The following is a 12,482-nucleotide window of genomic DNA, read 5'->3' as shown; positions in this document are numbered from 1 at the left end:
GAGCGACAAATGTTGAATATTTATCTTCCTGAAAACGAGCAAATTAAATAGACAGGCGAGCTTCGTTGTTAACTGTGAGATATTACAATTTATATGTGATATAAAAAGTTTTAAACCGACCGACCGCTTCTGAAAAAAGCCTTTTGTAGACATACAGAAAAAGCGAACACACATACATACATTTTCGCTTTTATATTTATAGATATCGCTCCTCAGAGATTATATGATGATAACAGGTGTGACCAAATGGAATTAGTAACTCACAATAAATTTTATAATTCAGGGAAATTCTTCCAGTGGTAAATTGTTAAATATATCATTTTATATCGCTGACTTCCATAGAATTGTTTTCATCCATTTATTTCTTCATATTTCTAATTTACCATTTTCATAATTCATTCATAATACATTCATGGCTTCAATAGTTTTGGTATATTGTTAAATGCAGTAAAATTATGAATAAATTTTTTATATTGTTCATCTCCATAAAATCCTTTCCATCCATTTATTTCTTCATATTTATTTCTCACTTCTTACGAACTACTTCACAATACATTTATTATTTTGTCTCTCCTGTTAACATTCTCACCTGTAAAACATGGTTTATGCCCAAGCAGGAAGGTCAGTTGCTGAACGCAGGTCTTGTGCAACGCATCACGGTTTATCAACTTGTATTCAATGGCAAGTTCAATTGGAAACATCGACAGGTTTTCGTTTTCATTAAGTTCCAAAATGCCTAAAAAGAAAACATTTAACATAAGAATCTATTCAAAAATATAAAAGTAAATACACTACTGAACAACACATGAAAAGTGCATAGGATACAGTACAGTTGTTGTGGAAATGAAAAACATGCCAGTTATTTGTATCCGCTTATGGAATTAAAACAGCAAATTGATGAAGACCACTAGAGGGTGCAGAAAAGAATGGGGGGGGGGATCAAATTACAGATAAGTTTCTGAACCATATCAATATTCACCAATTTTTTTCCATTTCACTCAAACGTGGTTTTCAAACAAGAGAAATTAATTATTAGTAATTTTAATAAAATTGAGCATTAAAAAAAAAAAAAAAAAAAAAAAAAAAAAGAATCCCATTCCTGTATCAGTATCCTATGGTGAGTTACTTTCATGTACAAATTTTGTCTAATAAAGATGATTCACAAGTTTAAATTTTCTTTTTCAGAAATGAACTTATAAATAAGTCAGACTTACTTGATATCAAAAGGTCAAGAATTTTTTGGGCTTCCTGAAAAATAATAAATGACGATTAAAAAATAATAAGAATCCTTTTCAAAACCAACATGTAAATTATCCATAGTTTATATATAAATAGTATTTGATTTTCTTTATTTATATGTATATATATATATATAGAAATATATTTTCTTATATACCAATCCTTATTTAAGAAGCTCAATGTAATTACAAAGCAATATAGTGAATCAATGACAAAAGACTATATTCCAAAATTTATGATGTTGACCATCTTATAATTTATTCCTTTAATTCAGTTGACATTTTCAATTCTTAACAGTATCTGTTTCGTAGTGCAAAATCAATCAATTATTATATCAATCAGTGAATGTATTATGCCCTTAACTCATCATACAAAATAGCAACAATCAATCCGTTAAAAGGAAATAAATTAAAATCTGAAAATTGGAAGAGAAGCTGCAAATACCTTTAATATGTTTCCATTACGTCATTTTGAATTCTTTTTAATAGATTCACATCATGAATTTTGGAATATAGTTTGTCATTTATTCACTATATTATATTTCTACATTATAGAATTATGTCAGTTGGATTTTCAAAGAAAGAAAATCTATCAACAAACCTTATTTATTGAAGAGGATAATTGGTTGGAATTGAATGGAAAAGCTTCATTAATCAGAACGCCCACAATTACTGAAAAAAAAAATAAATAAATAGAAAAGGGAAAATAAATCAAATTTGTGGTTAGAATAAACAGATGAAACTTATCTTTATTTGCAGTTATTAAAACAGTTTTTAATGATAGCTGTCATTATTAAGGTTGCTACATTTAGGCCAAAACCCAAGCATGTCAAACAATTTTTTTTTTCAAATCATTACTGTCTGAAATGACCCCAGCTTCTCCTAGGTTCTATATCTGCAAGTAGACGCTCTTTAAATCCATCAGGGTTAATTAATCCTCTTCTGACTTCTGACACAACTGCTGTAGTTTAGCGGCGTACGCATTAGCATTCGCAGTGAAAGTATTCCCATGTTGATTTAATTCTCTTCAATCCATTAAAAGGCCGCACTTTGTCTTTAGTAGGTTGCTCAATGGCAGAGTGGGATTAACCCTTTGTGGGTCTCAGATATTTCTATGGGGAGAGCAGAAATTGTATGTATTAACTAGAAAAATATTGGGAAAACCAATGCCAACAATAGAATTTCAGATTGATATATGATGATGATCCTACTGTAACATTACCCAACACGTTGTAGCCTCAGTCGCAAAGTAGACAAAGAATAGGAAAAGAACTTCAACTCGCTTTTTCCCATCGTAACATTTATTTTCTCATTCTACTTCCCTAAATTAATTGTATAAATGCTCCTTACGACAAAAATCCTCTTATGGCCAATAGTGAATTTTCAGTTGACCATATCAACAGATTGGATATAAGTCTTCCATTTTAGATCCAGACTGACGATCAGCTTCAAAAGCTTGTCAAAATATTTTTTTTTTTTAACGCAATACTTATCAAAATACCATGTTTGACACAATTTAGTTATTTTAACTCAGAGCAACACTACAGTTGGCCTTCATGCCAAGATCACAGTGTAGTATCTGTTCTGATGCTACACCTGATTTTTTCTGTCCTCGGTTAGTGGAGGAGAAATCCTTGATGATTGAGACAATTTTTATTTTTGTTCCTATCTAGAGTGCCCCTTTTTGGAGAGATGGATTTTCCCCCCACATTAGAAACCAACCTTGTGTCTAACTCTGCCCTTGTGGGGAGGCAAGTAAAATGGAACACTACAGTTAACATCACCAGAAATACGAACATAAAACCTACGCTTCAAGTGTTTGGGAGAATTTATAAGCAATACAAAGTTCGATACAAAACACCTGATGAAGGCCGGAGGGCAAAACGGCCGAAACGTTGTGACTATAACAACCAAGATGAGGAAGTCAGTCCGACAATCTCAATCAATGAAAACACCTCATCTCAAAAATACAGACAATTACAATACAAAGTAGTTTGTTTTTTTTTTTTATTTTAGAGGTGGAGAACTTTAGATTGAAAACAAATCACAGAAAAATAAGAAACAAGAAAGAAAGCTGTTACCTGTTACAATCTCTTTCCGTTTTTCAAACGTCTGCGAATTAGAACATTTACACAGGTCGATAATTGCAGATGAAATTTCCTGACAAATAGACAAATCAGTTTGACAGGTGCTGAAAAAACAAAAAAAAAATAATTAAAAAAAAAATAATTTTAAAGATTTTTTTTATTTAAGCTTTCTATTCCTAATGGAGATTTGGTATCTGTCTGAAACCGAAACTATATTATTACTTTTATCAATCATAAAGATTTGCTATCTACCTATCTGAAGCCAAAACTATACTATGAGGAGGCTCCAAAAGTAATGCCTCCTATTTTTTAATCTGCCTGAATAGATCAGAGGGGATTGCAAATTATATTGTTATGATGACTGAACTTATGCATTCAGGACTTGGAAGTTTTATCTCTCTGTTGCAGACATTGATGGTGAGAGACTAAGAAAGCAACCCTTATCATGGACAGGTGTCAGAAGCAGAGATGCATCATTGAATTCCTGGCAAAGGTGCATTCAGAATGATGGTGACTATGTAAAAAAATAAATTCTGGAACACAAAAGGTCACTCGTTTTAATGGTATCACTCCCGTCTTTGTAGCTCTTCAACTTGTTATGATTCTGTGTTTGCATCCTTCTATTTTATTTATTTACTTCTTATTAAATGTTACTGTTGCTATTCTCTTACTTTTAAGGTACTTTTAAAATCTGAGTGCGTTCTTACAGTTTCTTGCCTTGAAGGGTCTCGACATGTATGCGCAAATATATAATGTGTACATACCTGCTTGCCTTGTCCAGTGGATGATATCTTCTCGTCGCTGGCTCCATCTCATGGGGAGTCGTACTTACTGCTGCAGATGAATCGATAACATGAGACAGATTGAAGCTTTAATTTGTCTTATTAAAAAGACAAGCCTATGTCTCGAACCCATGGTTGTCAGAGGAGAGACTCTAATGTCACGTCTGCTTCATCTGCAGTCTGAAACTAACTCTCAGCCCACGTGGTCGCAAACCGGAAACCTACAACCACAGTTCCCCGTTACCCCTAATTTCCGGTGCATTCTATCTAGGTCGATACCTGTCAACCCTAACCTTCTGTGACCCCCCCCACTAAACTCGCTGATGGGAATCGAAAATATACTTACATAACTTACTATTTCTCCAACTACCTAGATATCATTTAAGCTTGGATTCCCAATACTACAAACTTTCAAAGTTAAAAATTTGTAAAATAGGAGGCTTTACATTTAGGACGACCTTCAGATTTCTATTCATAATAGATTTGTTGGTTTGGTCACATTGAAAGAATCGATCGGAGAGTCTGAGGTAGATGTAAAACAGTTGAGATCTCAGGGTCAGTTGGCAGAGGAAGATGAAGGGAAACATTAGAAGTGATAAGAAAGGATTGGAGAGAAAGAAGGATCAATAAAGACTTGGCCAGAAATATGTTAGTCTGAAAATGAACCTCTAAAGTTCATTTAACACATGCCAGCATATAAAACAGACGTCCAACCAAATGCAATGATAACAATAGAATCTTGAGAGCAATGGGAACAAGAGATGACTCCACACTCCCCAAACCTCCCAAATTAGGGGATTAGCATTTTATCATAGGTTAGAAAGGATAGAAAAATAGTTCATAGGTTTGGGGAAATAGGATAGGCAAAAAAATAAATAAAAATAAAAAAAAAATAAAAAGTAGAAACAACTGTAAATGGAGTGACCCAAAGATGCCCGGGATAATTTAGTGTCATGCCAGGAACCATAGACAGAATTAGCGCACATGTAGATAAAAACTTACTGCTGAAGATAAGAATCCAAGGTCATAACATTTTGGATGTGGAGGGTCCACAGAACCTCTAACGGAAGACGAGGAACCTAAAAGATGAAGAGTTCATAAATATGTGAAGATTTTGTGCTAATCCACTTTCATCCATCTATAGTTTTATAACACAAACAATTTTAGATTTTTACTGTTTAAAAATGATTAAAAATAAAACCTGGTTAATATCAAAAGGTGCCTTAAATAAGTTTCCAGACTTTTTTTCGTATGGACACCTTTATTGATAGTACACACATGAAACCAACCAACCTTCAAAGTAATCTCCCCCAGCTGCAATGCACTTGTACAATTCCATCAACTTCTGGAAAGCCCCATCGAAGTCCTCTTGTGTTAGCGAGTCAATGACCCTCGTCACAGCCTCTTTCATCTCAATTGTCTCGTAACGAAAGCTTTTAAGGTTTTCCTTCAGCTAAGGAAAATAACCAAAAGTCATAGAGAGTGAGGAACTGACTTGATGCCCATCTTGGTCAAGTAGTCCGTGATCTTTTCTGAGCATCCTTTGGGACAAACTTCATGCAAATCTTCTGCATCTTCAGTTCCTTGCAAATAATTGTTTGTACAGTTCCCACACTGGCACTAAACTGTGCACTTACTGTCTCTATAGACACATGATGGCCTTCTTTGAATCTCTTATGCCACTCATAAACTGATTTTCAATTCATGAAAGATGTTCCAAGAGCAGTCTGAAACAGTCTATACATTTTTGTGGCATTTTTTTTTGCGTATCTAAAGTGTGCTCATCTCCAGATTGCACTTTTTAAATTGCCAGTTGTGGCAATCAGGCTTTAGTAGGGTGTATTCCAATTCCTGCTGTAGCAGTTCATTTGAACTTGAAATTATAAAGATTGGTCAGTTATCCCATAAGATATACAGCAATAGCACATTCAATTTTCAAAAGTCGATGACAATTTTAAATACTTGTACAAAAAAAGCCTGGAAACTTATTGAAGACATCTTGTATATATAGATCTAATGTTATGTATTTGCTACGACTGGTCATCAAAAGGTGTTTGTCAGTCTATATAATTTCTAAAAAAAAAACAAAAAAAAAAAAAAAACATTGTTATTGCCTCGATATATACATATATGGAAGCGAAATAAAAGCATAGCTGGTTATAAAATATTTTGTTTATTCAAAATAACCTTTTCGGTTTCAGAACGACAGTTTTGACATGAGCAATGGCATGCGTAGTGAAGTTGGTGTTTTGTAGTGAATAAAAAGTATGTCGTTTAGCTTGCCGTCGTGGTTGCTCTCTCTCCCGTTGTCTGCACATCTATGACGTCAACATTCCATCATGCATTGTCTTGAAATGTCGGTCAATCTTGCTGACCTAATCTCACGGGATTTTACATCTCCCATTTTGACTTTGACGTCATTCCCGGGAGCACCCTCATTCAGGCTTCTGAGTGACTTTTCTTTGACGTCATTACTGGGGACCTGGATTATCCAACACCATTTCTCTTAGCTATGAGATCCATCATTCATTCTAATAATAAATTTTGTTCTTGGAGAGATATTACAGTTAATTTTGACATTATAATGGGATAAGTGGATATAGTTCAGTTTGGTTGTTTTGTTATACGGCATATCAACCCTTTTCGGATTATATAATGCTGAATCCAGGAAATTTTGAAAACAAATTTTATGCTTCAATTCTTAATATAATCAAGTATTTATTCATGGAGTTTGGTTTGGTTTGGTTATTTTGTAGAAGGTTTCATTCTTCACGCTTTGTATCTTCAATCACTAGTTTGTAGTGTTTGGTTTGGTTTTCTTGTAGTGGATTTTGTTTGTTTTTGTTCCCTGCCCTGCAGAATATGCACAAGTTTTGCAATGAGAGAGTTATAGTATTAATGTCCCTATTTACTATGCCTCCCCACGGGACAGAGTTAGACACCAGGGTCTTTTTTTTAATGTGGAGAAAAGGAACAAAAATAAAAATTGTCTCAATCGTGAAGGATTTCTCCTCCACTGACAGAGAACAAGAAATTGAAGTGCAGCATCTGAAGAACAGATACTACACTTTGATCTTGACCCGAATTTTAAGTAAGGAAATCAGTTGGGGAATGGGGGAGAAAGAAAGAAAAGGAAAAAGGGGAAAGGTGAGCTGTTTTTGGTTTTGCAGAACATAATTAAGTTTTGCAAAAGGGAATAAAAAAACAAAAAACATCAATGTTAGGTGCATTTTGTCTCCGAAAGCTAATATCTTCAGACAGCCTGATCTGGTGGCACAAGCATTACCACTGATTGAATAGAGTTCATAGATAATTTCATGTAAGTAACTTTTGCAAGATTTTAGAAAGCCATTCTTAACATGCTGATCCCATCCCCATGTTAAGAATGGCTTTCTTAAATCTTGCAACAGATTGAATTATTTTAATTTAAATTATCCTGCAAAAATAGTGTTGAGAGACCATCACGTAGCCATAAAGTTTTTTTTTTTTTTTTTTTTTAAATGAAATAATTTACATGAGTTTTGGCATACGATATTTTCTTTCGGTTACAGGTATGTACACCATAATGATATTTCTTTATTTTTGGTATTTATATTTTTCATATTGGAAAGAGGGGGGGTACTGACTCTCGCCTAATCAGACACAACCATCAGCAAACGTGTTTCTCTCGCATGCTTGAAATAACATTTTCCTAGCAAAACGTGCAGACTATGTTAATAACAAAATTTAAAACAAAATTTTGACGTGTTTTTTTTTTTTCTTTCTCTTCTCATTTATTTGGTTCATAGAAAAAGATATTGTTAGTTATTAGTTAACCACAGAAAAAAGCAAATAAAAAACACAAAAATAAACAAATGAGGTTGGAAGTTATGAACTCGCACCCAGTCAGGCACAACCATTCTAAACCATCAGTAACAAAGTCTTTGAAAATGCAAATACATACACAAAAATGGGGAAAATATTACCTACTTGAGAGCAAACATATTTCAAGAAGAAATTTTCCTAGCAAAACGTGCAGACTATGTTAATAACAAAATTTAAAACAAACATTTATTTGGTTCATAGAAAAAGATATTGTTAGTTATTAGTCAACCACAAAAAAAAGCAAATACAAACACAAAAATAAACAAATGAGGTTGGAAGTTATGGACTTGCACCCATTCTAAACCATCAGTAACAAAGTCTTTGAAAATGCAAATACATACACAAAAATGGGGAAAATATTACCTACTTGAGAGCAAACATATTTCAAGAAGAAATTTGGGTCAAAAGACGCTTTCAACGAATGGATGACTCCAGTGACAATCTTTAGAAGATTCTAGAAAAGAAAGAAATTACATCAAATGGGTTTTGGAATTTTTGAGATGAGGATTGGTAATTTCGACTACTTGGAGCAGAAACAAATAGAACTCTTTTCTTGTGCATCAGTGCCTCCCGACTGTGCGATATGGCACATACTGACCAATCACTCTCTCTCTGCCTACACCAATATCTACAATTCCCATTGGGGATTAACTACCGGGCAAAGGCAGACGAGCTCTATCCTAGCTATATCTAAATGGCATCACGCCCTTGCTTCAATAAACCTTTTCCTTGCAAGTTTTATGAAGTCGTTTGTTCGTTTATTCAGTAGCTTGTGTTGAAATATTTATTTGATTAGGGAATGGATTGAACCTTCAACACCACAGGTCTGTAGCAGAAACAAATAGAACTCTTTTCTTGTGCGTCAGTGCCTCCCCTGACTGTGCGATATGGCACATACTGACCAATCAGAGGCATAGCGCAGGGATCTTCCTTACCCCCTTAAGGAACTATAACTGCTTCCGTCCCGGACGAGAAAAACTCTACCCTTTTCCAGCGAGACGTCAAAGAGAGCGGACCTGTTTCCTCACACTCTCTCTCTGCCTACACCGGTATCTACAATTCCCACTGGGGATTAACTACCGGGCAAAGGCAGACGAGTTCTATCCTAGCTATATCTAAATGGCATCATGCCTTTGCTTCAATAAACCTTTTCCTTGCAAGTTTTACGAAGTCGTTTGTTCATTTATTCAGTAGCTTTTGTTGAAATATTTATTTGATTAGGGAATGCCCGAAAAGCATTAACTCAACTCTCTAAATACGACACAATGCTTAAATGTGTTTTCATAACCTATGAGCCAAATGGGTCACATTGGTTATTCTAGTAAAGGATGAATTTGCGAAGATGAAACTGAGGAAAATCAAAAGCAATGCCAATCTGAATACTGCATCTTATTTTCTTTTAAAGATCGCCATCTTGATGCTGCTTGCCTTTCAGATTTTTGGTTTATTCATGTTTATTAATGAGTACATTCTACCGCACCCAATATTGATATAAACATGTACATGGCAACATGTGCAGCAGAGTGCATAGATGGACGCTACAGAAGATGCAGATTTCAAGGTTAGAGTTTCGAATTTGTAAAAAGATTGGTTGACAAAGGGGAGGCAACATGCCTGAAGATGGTCTAAGGACAGTCCAAGTGAAATGTTGCACAAATAACATTCGAGAGGAGAACAATCTATAGAAAATGCAGGCCTGGTATGAACATGCACTTGTGCGGTCACTGCACAGGCCATTATGATCAGTGATGGTCAGTCAGTGATACAACAAAGGAATTCTTTCTACAACCAAAAACCACAAACAGATTTTTTATAAACAAATAGATTTTTTTTAGAGGGAGGAGGATTACAAGTGGTACTCGTTTCCACAAGGTTGAACAACAGATTTGCAAGGTGAGATTTTTTGCTTGACCAGACTAAAATATCTAAATTTATACTGAATAAAATAAAATACATATCAGATACGTTTGAAAGCCAAATCATAACACAATAATACAAACATAAACAAATATTTTACTTGTTTAACGCCGGAATATATAAATTATAAATTTCAAACAAGTAAAATACTTGTTTATTTTTGTAATATTGCGTTGTGATTTGGCTTTCAAACGTATCCGATACATATTTTATTTTATTCAAATTAAAATCAACGAAACTATTATATTATTTGTATTTATCAGACTATTGTTCTCACCTTGAGTATTATCTGCGCAACGTTTCAGTCGGGTTAGCCTGCAATCGTCTTCAGACATGTTGCTTGTTGTTTGGAAAAGAAAAAAGTTACTCGCTCCATAGATATTTTCGTATTCTGTGAGTTAGTCTATTTTATGGTTGTAGTTTCGAATTTATGAAAAAAATTGGTTGACAAAGGGGAGGCAACATGCCTGAAGATGGTTGAAGGACAATCCGACCAAAATTTTGCACAAATAACACTCAAGATGAGGACAATAGTCCGGTCAATACAAGTATTATAAACAATCAGCCCCTATCTAAAAAAAATCAGAAATTCTTCTGCTAAGAGCTCCTACAGTTTCGCCCAATCTGAAAAGGCACACTGACCCAACTCACTACAAGCCCTGTGAAAAATCAGCAGCTCAACAGACATCCAACTCCCACTGCCCCATCTTCCCATCTCCTGAAATTTTTCCACCCTTGATTGATTCTGGCCTTTGTTAGTGGTCACCATTCAACCACCCAGAATTTGACTACTCAATATCTCCACTGAAGTTATTGGCTAGACAGTCTCCATTCTAAATAGGTTAATCTGGAATCCATCTAGGAAAATTACTTTTCCAAAATCAGTCACAGCATGATTTCCCATTTAATGAGGTACTTATTTTCTCATAGAAAACATCTCTTGGGTGGCCAGACTAACAAGAAATCTCTTTAATTCTGTGTAACACTCTCTCTTATGAAGTTACGTAAGGACCCCTGATCTTCAAAAATTTGGCTCGTGTCATCTGGTACTTCTAGAGGCCATCACATTGAATCTGGTATGCTGAAAATGAATAACAAAACTCACGCAGGCAAGAAGGACAATAGACGCTTAAATTCTATTCTACTTTCAGATTGACAGATTTTTTTTTACAAAAATATGGTTCAGTTCTTAGTAAGTTTTCATAAGTCTCAAATCTCTCTTCTCTTCAGAGAGCCTCAGATGGGTCGGAGGAGGGAGCGTGTTAGTCACATCTTCAGGGAACAGCGAGTCTCCACACAATCTGTGCCCCTTGGAATCAAAACGGGAATCTGCTTAATCTTCAAGCGGATTAATATTATATAGTGGGGGTGAGGGGTGGGGTGTCGGATGGAAAGTCTCCTAAGCCAATCAAATTATGACACGCAGTGCGGATTGCGTGTGCAGCTCGACTTAGTAGTGATTTTTTAAATCTGGGGCCAAAAATCAACATTCAAATCCCATGACCTTAAGAGGTCACATCCTATCATTCAGACAGCCATAGTCTGAAGGATTTTCTAGGTCGACAAGTACAGTCGATTATTCTAACATTCTCACATTTCCTGTTGTCTCAAATAACAAATATATCTCCGATTTTCAAACAATAAAACAATTTATATCTATATATTTCAATTAAAATCTTGGGATATCCGCCATTGCCCGAGATCTATTAAGCTATCTTAATATAGTTATGCGGTCTCCCACAGGTCCCTGGGAGGTCTGATCTCCCAAATGGGGAGCAAAACGCTAACTTAGGTCAATTAGGTTACATCTGTGTCCCACCCTCTTTCTTTTTGCCAGACATCTCTTATCTGTAGTGCATAGGGGTACATTGTTCTGATTTCGTCAGCCATGACCAGACAAATGTGTCAATCTATATAATCCTTAGTCAGCGTTCTTACGAAAAAGAAAGATGCGACTACTTTTCTGTTTTAAACAAAGAATATAAGTATTACGGGAAAAAAAGGAGTTTTTGTTAAAAAAAAAAACTGGGACACATTTTCTTTTTTAAATTAAAAAGTAAACGTTATGATTAAGAAGGGAGTGAAGGGGTGGGGGTGGGGTATTCCCTGCCAGCCGCCATGATGGTGAAAGCATTACAGTGTACCATCGCCAATGAGACACAAACGCAACTCTCCGACTCTGATATCCTGAAAGTCATCTTTCAACCAAGATGCAATCCTGCCGATCTTCCGAACAAACGCAACTTAAACGAAGGCCAACAATCCCAGAAGTTTTCCTTGCCATTGGATTAAAAATAAATCTCTCTGCAAAGGAAATATGTTTACGCATTTTTTTTCACCTTTCGCGAGCGACAAACCTTAGTTCAATTGTTATGATTGATGCGTGTGTGCGTGGACAAGTGGAAATTTGAAACAATCGGTGATTGCCTCGTGTTTCAGCATGAACTGCAGCTCTTTTCTCCTTCCCTTTTTTTTTTAACACCATCAACGTACATATTTTTTTGGTTTAAAAGAAAAGGTAGCTGCAATGAATTGACAACAAAGAATAAATTCATTTAAAAAAAAGAAAAAAATGCCAGATGTGACAATACTTG

General features: G+C 35.1%; 1 protein-coding gene across 2 annotated transcripts in view; it reads right to left on the bottom strand.

The window, feature by feature from the left end:
* The window catches only part of LOC145246870 (Fanconi anemia group A protein-like), a 160,133-nt gene that overhangs the window by 121,646 nt on the left and 26,005 nt on the right, over window positions 1-12,482 (bottom strand). For both annotated transcript variants that reach the window (XM_080108732.1, XM_080108733.1), the window contains exons 5-10: window positions 8,339-8,425; window positions 5,110-5,186; window positions 3,320-3,429; window positions 1,840-1,910; window positions 1,215-1,248; window positions 590-736 (exon numbers count right to left, since the gene is read on the bottom strand). In XM_080108732.1, the coding sequence (XP_079964858.1) occupies window positions 590-736; window positions 1,215-1,248; window positions 1,840-1,910; window positions 3,320-3,429; window positions 5,110-5,186; window positions 8,339-8,425 (526 nt within the window). The remainder of the gene's footprint in view (window positions 1-589; window positions 737-1,214; window positions 1,249-1,839; window positions 1,911-3,319; window positions 3,430-5,109; window positions 5,187-8,338; window positions 8,426-12,482) is intronic.

Source organism: Euprymna scolopes, chromosome 24, assembly GCF_053919585.1.
Source record: "Euprymna scolopes isolate OS-2025 chromosome 24, ASM5391958v1, whole genome shotgun sequence".
NCBI lineage: Eukaryota > Metazoa > Mollusca > Cephalopoda > Sepiida > Sepiolidae > Euprymna > Euprymna scolopes.
The sequence above is the reverse complement of the archived record's forward strand: the minus strand, read 5'-3'. Positions and strand labels throughout refer to the sequence as shown.